The sequence below is a fragment of the Symphalangus syndactylus genome, chromosome 9 (assembly GCF_028878055.3).
Source record: "Symphalangus syndactylus isolate Jambi chromosome 9, NHGRI_mSymSyn1-v2.1_pri, whole genome shotgun sequence".
In the NCBI taxonomy this organism is placed as follows: domain Eukaryota; kingdom Metazoa; phylum Chordata; class Mammalia; order Primates; family Hylobatidae; genus Symphalangus; species Symphalangus syndactylus.
In genome coordinates this window covers 55,590,226-55,608,368 of record NC_072431.2, presented here as the reverse complement: position 1 = coordinate 55,608,368, position 18,143 = coordinate 55,590,226, and the positions used below count along the sequence as shown (strand labels likewise).

The following is an 18,143-nucleotide window of genomic DNA, read 5'->3' as shown; positions in this document are numbered from 1 at the left end:
GGCGTGGGGCTGTCCCGGGGGACAGACGGGCTGGCCCGGGAGGGGGCAGAAACAGACACCGGCAGCGCTGTGGGGAGAGGAGGACCGAGAGGGCCTTCAGCCGAGCCCGGCTGCCAGCAGCCGGGAGACGAGCGAGCCAACTTCCTGGGGGACAGCTGGGCCGCCTGCGCCCCGCTGGCCCATCCCTGGTGGGGAGGGGCGGCACGGGGGGCTGCCTGTCAATCAGCTCCCCAGGAAGCGCTCAGAGCCAGTGCATCATCTCCGCGGCAAATTCGGCTCTAGAAATAACTTTTTTCTTTTTTTTCCCCTTTTCTGATTATCCTAGCAAGGGGCTCACCCCTTACTCACCCCAGGCAGCTCATGGTGGCCTCTTTCGGTGGTGGTCGCCTATGCTCCGCTGCAGAGCCGAGAGCTGCGCCGGGGCTGGGGTGGGGTGGGGGGCGGGGAGGGTGGCCAGCCCAGTCCCTGACATTGGCCAGGCCCAGAGGGAGGGGCAGGCTGCGGGGTGAATGGCAGCAAGGGGAGGGGGCGGGCTGAGTCCTGGAAGGGGGAGGGGAGGGATTGGGGAGCAGTCGCAGGCCCAGGAGGCTGGGTGAGGAGGGAAACCCGGCGGGATCCAGGGAAGGAGAACAGCAGTCCAGCCCAGAGGGGGCTTGGTCCAAGCTGGGCAGGCAGCGAGGGCCTCCAAGGATGGAAGTGGAGTCACGAGATTCCTGGGTCCCTCCAGGTGAGGACCCATCAGGATTTCTTTTTCTTCTGACAAATAAACTTAGAGCAGGCCGGGCGCTGTGGCTCACGCCTGTAATCCCAGCATTTTGGGAGGCTGAGGCGGGCAGATCATTTGAGGTCAGGAGTTCGAGACCGGCCTGGCAAAAATGGTGAGACCCCTTTTTTTTTTTTTTTTTTTTTTTGAGACAGAGTCTCACTCTGTTGGCCGGGCTGGACTGCAGTGTCGCGATCTCAGCTCGCTGCAACCTCTGCCTCCTAGGTTCAAGTGATTTTCCTGCCTTAGCCTCCTGAGTAGCTAGGATTACAGGCACCCACCACCACAACCTGCTAATTTTTTGTATTTTTAGTAGAGACGGGGTTTCACTTTGTTGGCCAGGCTAGTCTCGAACTCCTGATCTCATGATCTGCCCGCCTCGGCCTCCCAAAGTGCTGGGATTACAGGCGTGAGCCACTTTGCCCGGCCGAGACCCCGTCTTTACTAAAAATACAAAAATTAGCCAAGCGTGGTGGCGTCGTGGCGCCCAGCTACTTGGGAGGCTGAGGCAGGAGAATCACTTGAACCCAGGAGGCAGACGTTGCAGTAAGCCAAGATCATGCCACTGCACACCAGCCTGGGTGACAGAGCGAGACTCTGATTCAAAAAAGCTTTGAGCAAAACAGAGCGGAAGAGCAGAAAGTGTACCGCTGACCCTGCTTATGGTCCTGTGACTGCTACCAATTTGCTGTGTGGCTTCAGGCCAGCCTCTTAACCTCTCCGAGCCTCAGTCTGTCTCTGGAAAATGGGGTTAATAACAGCTCTTGGGTGATTCAATGAAAGAATGTTCCTCTAGGGTCTGCTGAGGTCCTTGGCACACATTCATCATCATCATCAAAAGGCATCAAAGGGCCGGGCACCCTGGCTCATGCCTGTAACTCCAGCACTTTGGGAGGCCATGGTGGGCGATTGACTGAGCTCAGGAGTTTGAGGCCAGCCTGGATAACATGGTGAAACCTCATCCCTAAAAAAATACAAAAATTAGCTGGTCATGGTGGCACGCACCTGAAGTCCCAGCTACTCAGGAGGCTGTGGCAGGAGGATCACTTGAGCCCAGGAGTTGGAGGCTGCAGTGAGCCAAGATCATGGCACTGCACTCCTGCCTGGGCGACGGAGCGAGACCCTGTCTCAAAACAAAACAAAATAAAACAAGAAAAGTAATCAGGCCGGGTACAGTGGTTCACGCCTGTAATCCACACACTTTGGGAGGCCGAGGTGGGTGGGTCACTTGAGGTCAGGAGTTGGAGACCAGCCTGGCCAACATGGTGACACCCCATCTTTACTAAAAATACGAAAATTAGCTGGGCGTGGTGGCACCTGTAGTCTCAGCTACTCGGGAGGTTGAGGCAGGAGAATTGCTTGAACCCAGGAGGCAGAGGTTGCAGTGAGCCGAGATCACGCCACTGCACTCCAGCCTGGGCAATAGAGTGAGACTCTGTCTCAAAAGAAAGGAAGATGAAAGAAAGAAAGAGAGAGAGAGAGAGAGAGAGAGAAGAAAGGAAAGAAAGGAAATCAAAGGGCCAAGAGCACACATGGTTTATAGGGTGGAGGTGGGGGGGTACTGGAGCCCCACATGGCACAGTCCTGGGCTTCCCTGCCCTCACATTGTGCCATTATCCTGTCTCAATAAAGAATTGGAAGCGTCTGGTACCCTGTTGGAGATTTTCACAATCTAGGTTTTGGGGTGGAGCAGGGCAGACTGTGACCTTTTTTTTTGAGACAGTGTCTTGCTCTGTCATCCAGGCTGGAGTGCAGTGGCACAATCATAGCTCACTGCAGTCCCACCCTCCTGGGTTCAAGCAATCCTTCAGCCTCAACCTCCCAAGTAGCTGGGACTACAAGCATGTGCCACCACACCCAGTTAATTTTTTTATTTTATAGACATGGGGTCTTTCTATGTTGCGCAGGCTGGTCTCCAACTCCTGGCCTCAAGTGGTTCTCCCACCTCAGCCTCCCAAAGCACGTGGATTACAGGCAGGAGCCACCGTGCCTGGCCAAAGTGGTGACTTTGGATGGGAAGGTGGATCCTTTCTGAGGTCTGTCCTGGCCCTTCTCCCATCACTCAAGGTGGTACCCTGGCATCTGGCAGAGCCAACAGCTGCCTTCTCAGGGTCATTGGCCTACTCTTGTTTGGGAGCTTGCAGGTATGTTGCGATGCCATTCAAGAGCAGGCTACCATCTATCATCTCCCACCTGGGCTGGAAGGGGTGTCTGGGGTGGTTGTGGGGGAATGACGGCCCTAAGTGAGACCCACCCTGCCTGTCTATCCAGCCCCCTGCCTGCAGTACCTGAGGTTGTCCAGGAGTGGCCCGCAGGCCTCTCGGGGCAGCGCCAGGGTGAGAGCCCACACCAGGTCATCCACCTGCTGCCCAGCTGCAAACTGCTTCAGTGCGGCGAACACCTGCTCCTTGGCAGTCGGCTGGTCCCCCAAGATTTCATCCACCTGCAAGGAGGAGTCCTGTGAATGAGCAAAAGGGATCCAGAATGGAACCCTGGAGAAGTGCTCTCCTCCTTCCTTTCCTCCCTCAGTTTACCTCCACGGGATGGCTGACCTGGGTGTACCACCTGAGTGCTATGCCTATATCATGCCCCTTCCTTCCCTCCTTCCTTCCTTCCTTCCTTCCTTCCTTCCTTCCTTCCTTCCTTCCTTCCCTCTCTCCCTCCCTCCTTCCTTCCCTCCTTCCTTCCTTCCTCTTTTTTCTTCCTTCCTTCCTTCCTCCCTTCCTTCTTCTCTTTCCTCCCCCTCCCCTCCCCCTCCCCCTCCCTTCCCCTCCCTCCCCCTCCTCCTCCCTTCCCCTCCCTCCCCCTCCCTCCTCCTCCCTTCCCCTCCCTCCCCCTCCCTCCCCCTCCTTCCTCTCCCCCTCCCTTCCCCTCCCTTCCCCTCCCTCCCCCTCCCTCCCTTCCCCTCCCTCCCCCTCCCTCCCCCTCCCTCCCTTCCCCTCCCTCCCCCCCTTCCCTTCCTTTCTTTTTGAGACCGAGTTTCACTCTATCACCAGACTGCAGTGCAGTGGTGCAATCTTGGTGCACTGCAACCTCACCTCCCAGGTTCCAGTGATTCTCCTGCCTCAGCCTTCTGAGTAGCTGGGATTATAGGCATGCGCCACCACGCCCGGCTAATTTTGTATTTTTAGTAGAGACGGGGTTTCTCCATGTTGGTTAGGCTAGTCTTGAACTCCCGACCTCAGGTGATCCGCCCGCCTTGGCCTCCCAAAGTGCTAGGATTACAGGCGTGAGCCACCGCGGCCAACCATATCATGCCATTTCTAACCACATATCTGCCCTGCGAAGTGGGCCTGGTCGCATGGTTAGTATCTTCATTTTATTTTAATTTTTTAATTTATTGTTATTTATTTATTTATTTATCTATTTATTTATTTATTTATTTTTTGCTATAGAGTCTCACTCTGTCACCCAGGATGGGGTGCAATGGCTCAATCTCGGCTCACTGAAACCTCTGCCTCCCAAGTTCAAGAGATTCTCCTGCCTTAGCCTCCCAAGTAGCTGGGATTACAAGCACCTGCGACCACATCTGGCTGATTTTTTGTATTTTTAGTAGAGACAGGATTTTACCATGTTGGCCAGGCTGCTCTCAAACTCCTGACCTTAGGTGACCCACCCACCTTGGGCTCCCAAAGTGCTGGGATTACAGGTGTCAACCACCGCACCCAGCCAATTTATTTTAATTTCATTTTTTTAGAGGCATCATCTCACTCTGTTGTCTAGGCTGGAGTGCAGTGGTGTGATTATAACTTACTGCAGCTTTGACCTCCTAGGCTCAAGTGATCCTCCCTCCTTAGCCTCCCAAGTAGCTGGGACCACAAGTGTGTGCCTACATGCTTGGCTAATCTGTTTTTTTATAATCCCTCATCTACTTAAAGACACGTGGCTAATTAAAAATTTTTTTTTTCTGTAGAGATGGAGTCTTGCTATATTGCCCAGGCTGACCTCAAACCTCTGGGTTCAAGTGATCCTTCCACCATGGCCTCCCAAGGTGCTGGGATTACAGGTGTGAGCCACCTCTCTTGGCCAGCATCTTCATTTTCCATGTAAGGAAACTGAGGCTGGTAGAGGTGATGGCGTCATGGGGCAAAAGTGAAGGGTCAGGATTCAAACCCAAAGAGAGCTGTTCTAATAAGTATTGTAAAGATCAAAGGAATTAATATAAAAGCTTAAAACCACGCCACACATTCAGTAATTGCTAGTTACGATTACTGAATACTACACTCACTTCCATGCTGTGCGCTGAGAGATCCCACAGAGAACATTCTGACTCTACAAAAAAAGTCCTGGCACGTTACCTTAGCCCTGAATTTTGACTCCCTCAGTTCTCTCTCCGAACTTTTGTTTCTTTGTCTTTGTCCACAAACCAGCTGATACTAATCAAGGCACATCTGCACACAGGAGTGTGTGGCCATTGGAAATGAGCGTGCAAATGGACACATTGGAAATTAATATGCAAATGGGCACGTTGGAAATGAGAGTGCAAATGATCATGTTGGAAAGGAGCATGCAAATGGACATGTTGGAAACGAGCGTGCAAATGGACACGTTGGAAACGAGCGTGCAAATGGGCATGTTGGAAATAAGCATGCAAATGGGCATGTTGGAAATGAGCGTGCAAATGGTCACGTTTCTGGAAGGCAGGTTGTTAAGTGTGTCCAAAGCCCATCCTTCTACCCAATGATCTCACATCTAGGAATTTATCTTAGACACATCCTGACAAGACACATGCACAATGATGTATGAGTGAGGTGGTTCACCTGTGTATTATTCCTAACACTAAGACGTTGGCAGCAATATAAATATCTGACAGTAGGGGCTAAATAACTGCAGTACATCCATGTGGGAGATATTTGTAGTTTTCTGGCTATCTAGGGCAAAAACAAAGAGGAAAATCTCAGCTGGGTGTGGTGGCTCACACCTGTAATCCCAGCACTTTGGGAGGCCAAGGGGGGCGGATCACCTGAGGTCAGGTGTTCGACACCAGCCTGGCCAACATGGTGAAACCCCGTCTCTACTAAAAATACAAAAATTAGCCAGACGTGGTGGTGGGCGCCTTTATTCATCCCAGCTATTTGGGAGGCTGAGGCAGGAGAATCGCTTGAACCCAGGAGTCGGAGGTTGCAGTGAGCCGAGATCTTGCCATTGCACTCCATCCAGCCTAGGCAACAAGAGCAAAGACTCTGTTTCAAACAAAAAAAAAAAAGAAAAGAAAATCCCAAGTAGGTGGGAGGCAAGATCCTGGCAGGGCTGGGGGCAATGGCTCACACCTGTAATCCCAGTGCTGAGGGAGACCGAGGCAGGAGGATTGTCTGAGGCCAGGAATTCAAGACCATCTTGGGCAACATGGCATGACCCCATTTCTTCGAAAATTTTTTTTTAAATTAGCCAGATGTGGTGGTGCACGCCTGTAGTCTCAGCTACTTGGGAGGCTGAAGTGAGAAGATCACTTGAGCTCAGGAAGTTGAGGCTGCAGTGAGCCAAGATTGTGCCACTGCACTATCCAGTCTGGGCAACAGATCAAGACCCCATTTCAATAAATAAATAAGAAAATAAAACCATGAAATAGGGAGTGATGGCTAAGGTGTGCAGAATTTCTTGTTAGAGTGATCAGATTGCTTGAAAATGGATGGTAGTGATGGGTGTTATCATTCTGCGAACATATTAAAAATCATCGAATTGCCCACACGTCATACAGTTTAGCCACTGAAAGCACATACTCCATGAGACCCCTCCCTTGTTGGCTGAAGGTCTGGTTGTCTCTGGGCACTTACAGCTGGAGCTGACCCTGAAGCAAGGCTGGGTCCATGAGTGAGTCCATGAGTCATTTACGTCTCCCTCTCTCGAGGACTTGTAGGTGCAACTTCAGCCTGAACTGGGGCTGTCAGGCCCCACCTCTCTCACCCTCATCCACCTCCAAACTTCTCAACAGACTCCGCATCCTTCCCTTCCATCCTCTGTTCTCAGAGGTTGAAGAGGTCCCCTTCCAGCTGGGTGCGGTGGCTCACGGCTGTCATCCCAGCACTTTGGTAGGCCAAGGTGGGCAGATCATCTGAAGTTAGGAGTTCGAGACCAGCCTGGCCAACATGGTGAAACCCCATCTCTACTACAAATACAAAAATTAGCTGGGCATGATGGCAAACGCCTGTAATCCCAGTTACTCGGGAGGCTGAGGCCGGAGAATTGCTTGAGCCTGGGAGGCGGAGGTTGCAGTGAGCCAAGATCGTGCCACTGCACTCCAGTCTGGGTGACAGAGCGAGACTCTCTCAAAAAAAGAAAGAAAAAAAAAAAGCCCCCTTCCTAGTCAAGGCCAAACCACCAGGCCACAGACACCTCACCATTCCCAGTCTCCACCCTTTCTTCCTGCCACCTACTTGTCATTCAGCTTTCAGCGCAAAGATCATCTCATCAGGCAGCCTTTCCTGGCCACCCTGTCAAAGTGGGTCCCGTCACTCTCACCTTACCCTGTTTATGCCTCCACTTTATTCATCATCATCTTTTTTTTTTTGGAGTCAGGGTCTTGCTCTGTTGCCCAGGCTGGAGTGCAGTGGTGCAATCATAGCTCCCTGTGGCCTTGAACTCCTGTGTTCAAGTGATCCTCCCACCTCTGCCTTCCGAGTAGCCAGGATCACAGGTGCACACCACTGTGCTTGGCTAATTTAATTTAATTTTATTATTATTATTATTTTTTTGAGACAAAGTCTCACTCTGTCACTCACTCTGTTGCTCTATGCAGTGGTGGGATCTTGGCTCACTGCAACCTCCACTTCCTGAGTTCAAGCGGTTCTCCTGACTCAGCCTCCCAAGTAGCTGGGATAACAGGCAAACGCCACCACGCCTGGCTCATTTTTGTAATTTTTGTAGAGATGGGGTTTCACCATGTTGGCCAGGCTGGTCTCAAACTCCTGACCTCAGGTGATCCGCCCACCTCGGCCTCCCAAAGTGCTGGAATTACAGGCGTGAGCCATCGCGCCCGGCCTATCATGATCTTTAATAGCTTGTGTATTGATTAATCCACTTGCTTACTGTCTCTTTCCCTGCAGTAATGTTAGGTGTGTGAAGTCAGGCTCCTTGTCTGTGTTGCTCATGGCTATTTCCCCTGTCCTGCACATCACAGGCCCACGATCAATGACTGGTAAATGCATGGTTTTCTTTTTCTTTTTTCTTTCTTTTTTTTTTTTTTGAGATGGAGTCTTGCTCTATCACCCAGGCTGGAGTGCAGTGGCACAATCTCGGCTCACTGCAAGCTCCGCCTCCCGGGTTCACCCCATTCTCCTGCCTCAGCCTCCCGAGTTGCTGGGACTACAGGCACCCGCCACCACGCCCGGCTAATTTTTTGTATTTTTAGTAGAGGCGGGGTTTCACCATGTTAGCCAGGATGGTCTCGATCTCCTGATCTCGTGATCCGCCCGCCTCGGCCTCCCAAAGTCCTGGGATTACAGGCGTGAGCCACCGCGCCCGGCCTTTTTTTTTTTTTTTGAGACGGAGTGTCACTCTTGTTGCCCGGGCTGGAGTGCAATGGCGTGATCTCGGCTCATTGCAACCTCTGCCTCCCGGGTTCAAGCAATGCTCCTGCCTCACCCTCCTGAGTAGCTGGGATTACAGGCACCCGCCACCACAACGAGCTAATGTTTTGTGTTTTTAGTAGAGACAGGATTTCTCCATGTTGGCCAGGCTGGTCTCAAACTCCTGACCTCAGGTGATCCACCCGCCTCAGCCTCCCAATGTGCTGGGTTTACAGGTGTGAGCCACTGCACCCAGCCTGCATGGTTTTCAGTATCTCTACTTCTCCATTCCCTGCAGCTTATATAAATGTTCAAGTCTCTCTCAAGCTATAAATAAATAAATAATAAGCTGGGCACAGCAGCTCATGCCTATAATCACAGAGCTTTGGGAGGACAAGGTGGGAGGATCGCTTGAGGCCAGGAGTTGGAGACCAGCCTGGGCAACATAACCAGACCCTGTCTCTAAATAACGAAAAAGTCGGCTGGGTGCGGTTGCTCACGCCTACAATCCCAGCACTTTGGGAGGCTGAGGCAGGTGGATCACAAGGTCAGGAGATCGAGACCATCCTGACTAACATGGTGAAACCCTGTCTCTACTAAAAATAGAAAAAAAATTAGCTGGGCGTGGTGGCAGGCGCCTGTAGCCCCAGCTACTCGGGAGGCTGAGGCAGGAGAATGGCATGAACCCGGGAGGCAGAGCTTGCAGTGAGCCGAGATTGTGCCACTGTACTCCAGCCTGGGCAACAGAGACAGACTCCGGATCAAAGAAAAAAAAAAAAAAAGAAAAAGCCAGATGTGGTGGTGCATGCCTGTAGTCCCAGCTACCAGCTACTTGGGAGGCTGAGGTGGGAGGATCTCTTATGCCCGGGAAATCAAGGCTGCAGCGAGCCATGATCACACCACTGCGCTCCAGCCTGGGTGACAGAGCGAGACCCTGTCTCCATAAATAAAGAAATAAAAGACAATCCTCCTTCGATCCCAAAAGCTGCTGATTCTCCTCCCTTCTCTAGTCTGGAGCCGTCTACATGTGCTGTTTCTGTACCACTGCCCTTTGCCACTGCAGTTCACTTTTGCACTTGAGGCTCTCCATGACCCTGCTCCGGCCAAGAACCCCAGACGGTGACTCTCAGACCTCGATCTTCAGCCCAGAGCTCACTCTTGAACTCCGGAACTGTACATCCACCCACTTTCTAGATAATATCAAAAGGGGAGGAGAAGTAGCGGGAGGCTTCGAGGGTTTCCAGTCAGAGGCCACGTTCTGTGCACGTCTGAATCCTAGCACAGACACACCATGAGTCTGTGTAACCGTCTGTCTCCCCCACCTAGGTGTGATGACCCAAGGTCTCATGCCTGTCCAGCCCCAAGCACAGCGCCTGGCACATATTAGGCACTCGGCGAATGTGGATGGAACTGAACCAAAAAGCAGCCTTGCATTGCACTTCCTGCAGGCCCCAGCTCACCACTGTTTCCCTCCCTGTGAGCGGGCCAGGCTGGCAGCACCAGCCGCCCCCTCCCCATGCACGCACCATGCTGGGGAAGGTTGCCAGTTTGGAAATCAAAGTCAGCAGCAACCTCAATTCAAAGGAGAACATGGCTGGCTGCAGAGATGTTTTATGTAAGAAAGAGGAAAAAATAGTTCCTCCCTCCTGGGGCCCGTGCCACAGTGTGGTTTCGGTGTCAGTTATTACCCAGATGTTCTCAGCCTACATCTAAGCATGAGGTATCATCACGGGACACTAATGGATTTTCTATTAAATATCAGCCACTTCAAGGAGGAAAAACTGGGGCAGGCAGAAAGCGGAGGCGAGAATTGGAGGGCTGGTGATTGAAAACCAACCAGTCTGGCGCAGTGGCTTATGCCTGTAATCCCAGTACTTTGGAAGTCAGAGGCAGGTGGATCACCTGAGGTCAGGAGTTTGAGACTAGCTTGACCAACATGGTGAAACCCCATCTCTACTTGAACTCCTGACCTCAGGTGATCCATCTGCCTCGGCCTCCCAAAGTGGAGGGATTACAGGTGTGAGCCACCGTGCCCAGCCAAGCCACCAAGCCTAGCCGGTCTCTACTAAAAAATATACAAAATTAGCCGGGCATGGTGGTGCATGCCTGCAATACCAGCTGCTTGGGAGGCTGAGGCAGGAGAATTGCTTGAACCCAGGAGGCAGAGGCTGCAGTGAGCCAAGATCACGCCATTGCACTCCAGCCTGGGCAACAAGAGTGAAACTCAGTCTCAAAAAAAAAAAAAAAAAAAAGATAGAAAACCAACTGGGCTCCACGGAGGCCCTTCATCTTCCCGAGGAAATCATGTTTCGAGATTCACTCTCAGCTTTTGTGGGTGCCCAGCAAGCCCTAACCGAAATCCTCCACTTCCCCGTTCCTTCTTGCCAGAAAACACACTGCAGCTGGCCTGGGCAGCCTGTCGGATTCTACCCTCAGCGGGTTGCTGCCCAGTCCTGCTCCTGGGCAGGTCTTCTTTTGCATCCTGCCCTGTTTGGGGTTCTGAACGTGCCCCCTTCCAACTCTCCAGGGATTAGATGGAGTCTGCGATAGACCTTTGGTTCCATGGCAGGTGATCTGGGATTGTAGCAGGCATTATTACTCGCACCCACCAATATTTCTAGGTCTTTCCTCTTTCCAGGACACACATTAGACTACATTTCCCAGCATCCTTAGGGAGAAGCAGTGTAACCAGTTCTGGCCAATGAGCATTGAGGACAGATGCTGTCTGTAAGAGCAGATGCACAATTGTCCATGTTCTCTTCCTCTTCCATAGGGAACCCTGAAGCTTCACATCAAGATGGAGGAGTCTGAAATGCTGAGACCTTGTATGGACATCAAGCCACCCTAGAAAGTCTACTGACCCCCTAGAGGACTCTGTGGGTCAAAAATAAACTTCTGTAGTGCAAAGGCACTAAGAAGTTGATTTTGGGTCAGGCATAGTGGCTCACACCTATAATCCCAGCACTTTGGGAGGCTGAGGCAGGAGAATTGCTTGAGGCCAGGAGTTTGAGACTAGCCTGGGCAACATAGCAAGACCTCATCTCCCCAATCTTTTTTTTTTTTTAATCAGCCAGGTGTGGTGGTGCACACCTGTGGTCCCAGCTACTAGAGAGGCTGAGGCAGGAGGATCACTTGAGCCCAGGAGCTGGAAGCTGTAGTGAGCTATGATTGCACCACTGCACTCCAATCTGGGCAACAGAGCTAGACCATGTCTCAAAAACAACAACAATAAAAAATGTTGGGTTTCTTTGTTATAGCAGCAGAGCCTGTTGTGGGTACAGGAAGAAAGTCACAGCTTTGGAAGATCTGGACATTGGTGATGTAGTGAAGCTGGAGTTGAGTCCTGTGTGTATGTGAGTGTGTGCATCTGTCCACAGAGGCTGGTCTACTCAGGGTCAGAAAAGCCCATTCAGGGGATCAGGCTAGGGTACATGATGGAGGAGACACTCCTGAGGGGGTTAATTTGGAAGGGGTTAGGACTGGACCAAGCTTGGGCACTGGAGGAGGCCAGAGTGGGTGGGGATCTGATGCCTGGGCGGTGGGCTGGGAGGCATTTCTGCAATAGTCAAACTCCGACAAAGTTTCCAGGCTCCCTGACCTCCCAGACCCCATGGCCAAGTGCTGCTGGGGCAGAACTGAGCAGATTCCCTTCCGCGGAGGTAAAGTCTGTGAGCTTGATAACACAACAGGGTGATTATAGCCAATAATAACGTAATTGTCCATTTTAAAATAACTTAGGCCGGGTGCAGTAGCTCACGCCTGTAATTCCAGCACTTTTGGAAGGCCAAGGTAGGCAGATCTCCTGAGGTCAGGAGCTCGAGACCAGCCTGGACAACATAGTGAAACCGTGTCTCTACTATAAATACAAAAATTAGCCAGGCATGGTGGTGGGCGCCTGTAATCCTAGCTCCTTGGGAGGCTGAGCCAGGAGAATTGCTTAAACCCGGGAGGCGGAAGTTGCAGTGAGCCAAGATCGTACCACTGTACTCCAGCCTGGGCAACAGAGCAAGACTCCGTCTCCCAAAAAAAAAATACAAACTTAAAGAGTGTAGATGGATTGTTTATAACTCAAAAGATAAATGCTTGAGGGGATGGGTACCCCATTCTCCATGACATGCTTATTTCACATTGCATGCCTGTATCAAAATATCTCAGATACCCCATAAATATATACACCTACTAGGTACCCACAAAAATTAAAAATCAAAATAATGTAAAAAAAGTAGGCCAGACATGGTGGCTCACACCTGTAATCCCAGCACTTTGGGAGGCAGCGGTAGGTGGATCACGAGGTCAGGAGTTCAAGACCAGCCTGGTCAATATGGTGAAACCCCATCTCTACTAAGAATACAGAAAAAAAAAAAATTAGCTGTGCATGGTGGCACATGCCTGTAATCCCAGCTATGCGAGAGGCTGAGGCACGAGAATCACTTGAACTCGGGAGGCGGAGGTTGCAGTGAGCCGAGATCACGCCACCACACTCCAGCCTGGGTGACAGAGAGAAACTCTGTCTCAAAAAAAAAAAAAAAAAAAATTCTATGAGCTTAAGTGTCCCAGCCGCCAAGCAAATACTGAGTTTCCAGGCTTCACGTCCACAAGGGTCCGATAACCAGGCAGGGGTAGGGACTGAGTGTCTTGGCTCTGGACTATTTCCTATTCGCACACAGGCTCACTTTTTGTTCCATTCAAGTATTAGTGAAATAAAGGCCTTAGGACCCCATCTGAAAGCCCTGGAGGACAGGAGTGAAGGTGAGTGGTGTGGGAGGTTGCTGTACTGGGACCTCGTTGATGGCCTGGGGTAGATTTAACCATACTAGGCAGCTTCTTCTTTTATAACCGTGTCACATCCCGGGTTTCTTGGAATTGCCTGGATCTGTCCAGTAAATGGCAGGTTCCTGCAATCAGGGGTTGCTTGGGATTCAGGCCTGAGACCGACTCTATCCTCCCTCTTTCCATCCCAGCCCTGGGTCTCTGAATGGTGCCTCCATCTTGCCTTGTGGCCACTCCCCACTTCCTGCAGGTGACTCAGGCCTTGGGTTCTTCTTGCGGCTGGAGGTCTGATCCATTCCAGGCTCCTCATTCTTAATCTTCAGGACCATGCTAATATTCCACCTGCAGTCTATCACAGCCTGGTTTGTGCCAAAGTCAAGAGGAAACGCCTTTGGCAGATTGGTGAACCCAAACTAGGGCCTCCTACAGCCAACAAGCCATCCAGGCCGCTGTGCAAGGGCAGGCCTAATCCTGGTTTTGTGGGGGCTTAGAACAAGTGTGACTCTTTTACATTTTTTTGGAGCGGGGGAATGGTGGGAAGGGGAATGGAGTCTCACTCTGTCACCCAGGCTGCAGTGTAGTAGCATGATCTCAGCTCACTGCAACCTCTGCCTCCCTAGCTCAAGTAATCCTCCCACCTCAACCCCCTTGAGTATCTGGGACCACAGGCATGCGCCACCACACCTGGCTGTGTTTTTGTTTGTTTGTTTGTTTGTTTTAATATTTTTGAGAGAGATGGGATTTCACCACATTGCCCAGGCTGGTCTCAAACTCCTGAGTCCAATCCATCAGCCCTCCTCGGCCTCCCAAAGTGCTGGGATAACAGGCGTAAGCCACCTCACCCCACTGGCTCTTTTACACTTGATCTTAGATGAAGGGCCAAGAAGCGATATCTGTGGCTCTTGTTATTTTAGAGATGGGGTCTCACTGTGTCACCCAGGCTGGAATGCAGTGGTGCAATCATAGCTCACTGCAGCCTCAAACTACCAGGCTCAAGTGATCTTCCCTCCTCAGCCTCCTGAGTAGTTGGGACTATAAGGTATGCACCACCATGCCCAGCTAGTTTCTGATTTTTTTTGTAGAGATGGTGCCTTATTATGTTGCCCAGGCTGGCCTTGAACTCAGGGTCTCAAGTGATCCTCCCACCTTGGCCTCCTAAAATGCTAGGATTACGCGTAGCACCTAGCCTGCAGTTAAGTTTTAATGGGGAGGATAGACAGGGAAAGCGGCACGTGGGAACCTTCTGGTGTCAATTATTCTATAGTCTACATTATATTTTTATCTATATCCTATTATTTTATATATTGATCAAGAGGGTGGTTATTCAAGGGTGTATGCATATGGAAAATTTATTGAGCTGTACACTTAATGCACTTTACACCTATAGTACCTTAATAAAAAAGAAAAACAAGTGAATAAAAATTGCAAAATTAGGCCAGGGGCAGTGGCTCATGCCTGTAATCTCAGCAATTTGGGAGGCTGAGGCGGGCAGATCACTTGAGGTCAGGAGATTGAGACCAGACTGACCAACATGGTGAAACCCCGTCTCTACTAAAAAAAAAAAAAAAAAAAAAAAAAAAATTAGCTAGGTGTGGTGGCAAACGCCTGTAATCTCAATTACTGGAAGAATGAGGCAGGAGAATCACTTGAACTTGGGAGGCAGAGGTTGTAGTGAGCCAAGACCTCGTCACTGCACTCCAGCCTAGAAATGCAAAATTAGATGCAAGGTTTTGAAGTTGAGCATTCCCATATTTCTGTTAAATCTGACCCCAGAAGTTTCCTTACCTCTGGCCCTGGGAGAGCGGCGCCCCGCCCACTCCCTGCCCACATTATGAGCCCCCTCCTCCCCGCCCCTACCTCCCACGCCCGCGCCCTACCTTGCGGCTGAACTCTTGGGCCTTGCGCCTGCGCTCTCGGTGCACCGCGTCCAGGCGCTTGCGGCCAGCCAGGCGAAGCAGCTCACGGCCCAGAGCTAGGCCGCGGCCGCACCGCGGGGCCCGCAAGGCTGTGGTCGGGGCCGCGGGGCCGGATCCCGGGCCGTGGACACCGTCAGGAGCCGGGAGCACGCCCAGGCTGGGTGGCACACGTGGGCAGCGCCGTGCCAGGTGCACGAGACACTCGCGGCTCAGACCGCCCACCGCCAGCCCCTCCACCTCCAGGATCTGGTCCCCTGGCCTCAATCCTCCGGCATGTGCGCTGCTTCCCTCGGCCACTTCCAGGACGAAGCAGGGGCCGGAGCCACCTAGACGGAAACCAAAGTCCTCGGGCCAGCCCTGGTTGGTGGCCGGCATGGCAGCAGTGGCCATGCACCTAGAACTGAAGACAGAACAGGGATTTCCTTGCAGCTCTCTCCGTGGCTCCAAAGCCACTCAAAGGCCCAGGGCATGGGCCACTGAAGGCCTCTACTTATCTCTGCCCCCTCCCTCTGACTCTGACTCTTTGTCTCAATTCCCTTCCATCTGTCTGTGGTTTTTTTTTGGTTGTTTTTTTTTTTTAAGACGGAGTTTCGCTCTTGTTGCCCAGGCTGGAGTGCAATGGCGCCATCTCCGCTCACCGCACCCTTCACCTCCTGGGTTCAAGCGATTCTCCTGCCTCAGTCTCGTGAGTAGCTGAGATTACAGGCATGTGCCACCACACCTGGCTAATTTTGTATTTTTAGTGGAGACCGGGTTTCTCCATGTTGGTCAAGCTGGGAACTCCTGACCTTAGGTGATCTGCCGGCCTTGGCCTCCCAAAGTGCTGGGATTACAGGCGTGAGCCTCTGTGCCTGGCCTGCCTAATTGTTGTATGTTTAGTAGAGACAGGGTTTCACCATGTTACCCAGGCCGGTCTCGAACTCCCGGCCTCAGGTAGTCTGCCTGCCTTAGCCTCTCAAAGTGCTAGGATTACAGGCATGAGCCATCGTGCCTGGCCTGGGTTTGTTTTTTTTTTTTTTTCTTACTAAAAACAAAATTGGGAAGGGGGTGTAAAAGAAAAGTGGCCCTTCCTTAAAGTCTTCTTTTGAGTGCCTTGGATTTTTAACCAATGCGGCCACACCCTTTTCCATGGGCCCCTCCTGCTTCCACAGGTCTGTTTTACTGTCTTACATGGTACACTTGGCTTCCATAGGCCCTCCTCAATCCCTACACCTTAATCCCTCTTCTTACCCCTCTCCATCTACCAAAATTCCCTTTCAGGGTCTGGCATGAATCACAAACTTCCTGAAGCCCAGAATGTTGGAGCAGAATGGTCCCCCAGAGGCCATTCATATCTTTGGGCCTTTTATTTTATTTTATTTTATTTTTGAGACAGAGTCTTGTTCTGTCACCCCGGCTGGAGTGCAGTGGTGTGATCTCGGCTCACTGCAACCTCTGACTCCTGGGTTCAAGTGATTCTCTTGTCTCAGCCTCCCGAATAGCTGGGATTACAGGTGTCCACCACCACGCGTGGCTAGTTTTTGTATTTTTAGTAGAGACAGGGTTTCACCATTTTGGCCAGGCTGGTCTCCAACTCCTGACCTCAGGTGATCCACCTGCCTCGGCCTCCCAAAGTGCTGTGATTACAGGCGTGAGCCACCGCGCCCAGCCTCTGGGGCTTTATTTTATTTTGCTTTATTTTTTAGAGGCAGAGTCTCACTCTGTCACCCAGTCTGGAATGCAGACACACCATCATATCTCACTGCAGCCTCGACCTTCCAAGCTGAAGTCATCCTCCTGCCTCAGCCTCCTGAGTAGCTGGGACCACAGGCGCATACTACCATGCCCAGCTAATTAAAAAAAAAATTTTTTTATAGAAATGGTGTCTCACTACATTGCCCAGACAGATCTCAAACTTCTGGGCTCAAGCGATCCTCCTTCAGCCCCCCAAAGTGCTGGGATTACATGTGTGAGCCACTGCACCCAGCCTGGAGGAGACTTTAGAAACCTCCTCAGACCCAGCATGTGGCGTGTCTGCACCTTGAGACAGGAGAGGGCGCTAACCCAAGGTCACCCAGCTGGGGAATGGCAGAGCCAGGTCGCCCTCAGGCCCCCATCCAAGGCTCTCTCCACAGAGCCTCCCCACACACCTCAGGCAAAGCCTCAAACCTCTGTCCAGACGTCTCCTGCCTGGCTTGAGGATGCCCTCACTGGATTCCCCTCAGTCGTGTTGTAGGAGGTGGAGTGGGTTGATGTCTTCTTTCCTATGCCCTGGGATTTGGGGAACAAACATTTATGTACTGGCCCTGGTGGCCGGGGTGGGCATTGACCAGGCTGGCCAATCACTGTATCTCAGCCTTTGTGTCCCACAGAGGGCTTTTCGGAGTCCCTGCAGAGTTGATACATTGGTCCTGAGAGAGAACGGTCTTTCTGTGGGTCTGTTAGCTGTATGGACGTCGAAGGTTTGGGGCTGCTGGCAGCCATGTTGCCACCCTGTGGAGGATCAGTTCTTATGACATCATCTGAACTCCTGGAACCAGCTGTGCCTGAAATGCACCCAACTTACATTTGACAAAAGGACTTCTCAATAACACAGGCTCATAAATTCCTCTTTTTGGTGGTTGAGGTGGCTCACACCTGTAATCTCAGTGCTTTGGAAGACTGAGACAGGAGGATCACTTAAGCCCAGGAGTTTAAGACAGCCTGGACAACAGAACAAGACCCTGCCTTTTTTTTTTTTTTGAGACAGAATCTCGCTCTTTTGCCCAGGCCGGAGTGCAGTGGCGCTATCTCGGCTCACTGCAAGCTCCGCCTCCTGGGTTCACACCATTCTCCTGCCTCAGCCTCCCGAGTAGCTGGGACTACAGGCGCCCGCCACCACGCCCAGCTAATTTTTTGTATTTTTTTAGTAGAGACGGGGTTTCACCGTGTTAGCCAGGATGGTCTCGATCTCCTGACCTCGTGATCCGCCCGCCTTGGCCTCCCAAAGTGCTGGGATTACAGGTGTGAGCCACCACGCCTGGCTTTTTTTTTTTTTTTGAGATGGCGTTTCACCCTGTCACCCACAGTGGAGTGCAGTGGCTCGATTTTAGCTCACTGCAACCTCCACTTCCCAGGTTTAAGCAATTCTCCTGCCTCAGCCTCCCAAGTAGCTAGAACTGCAAGTGCACACCACCATGCATGGCTAATTTTTGTATTTTTTTGTAGAGA

At 51.7% G+C, this 18,143-nt stretch overlaps 1 protein-coding gene across 3 annotated transcripts in view; it reads right to left on the bottom strand.

Annotated features, from left to right (window-relative positions):
• Positions 1-15,369, bottom strand: part of GRID2IP (Grid2 interacting protein) — a 61,042-nt gene extending 45,673 nt beyond the window's left edge. For 2 of the 3 annotated variants that reach the window (XM_055292308.2, XM_055292309.2), the window contains exon 1: positions 349-421. In XM_055292308.2, coding sequence (XP_055148283.1) covers positions 349-362 — 14 coding nt within the window. In that variant the 5' untranslated portion in view covers positions 363-421. Of the gene's footprint in view, positions 1-348; positions 422-3,051; positions 3,207-14,915 lie in introns of those variants that run through there. The other variant, XM_055292303.2, reaches the window with a different exon arrangement.
• Between the last annotated feature and the right edge of the window lie 2,774 nt (positions 15,370-18,143).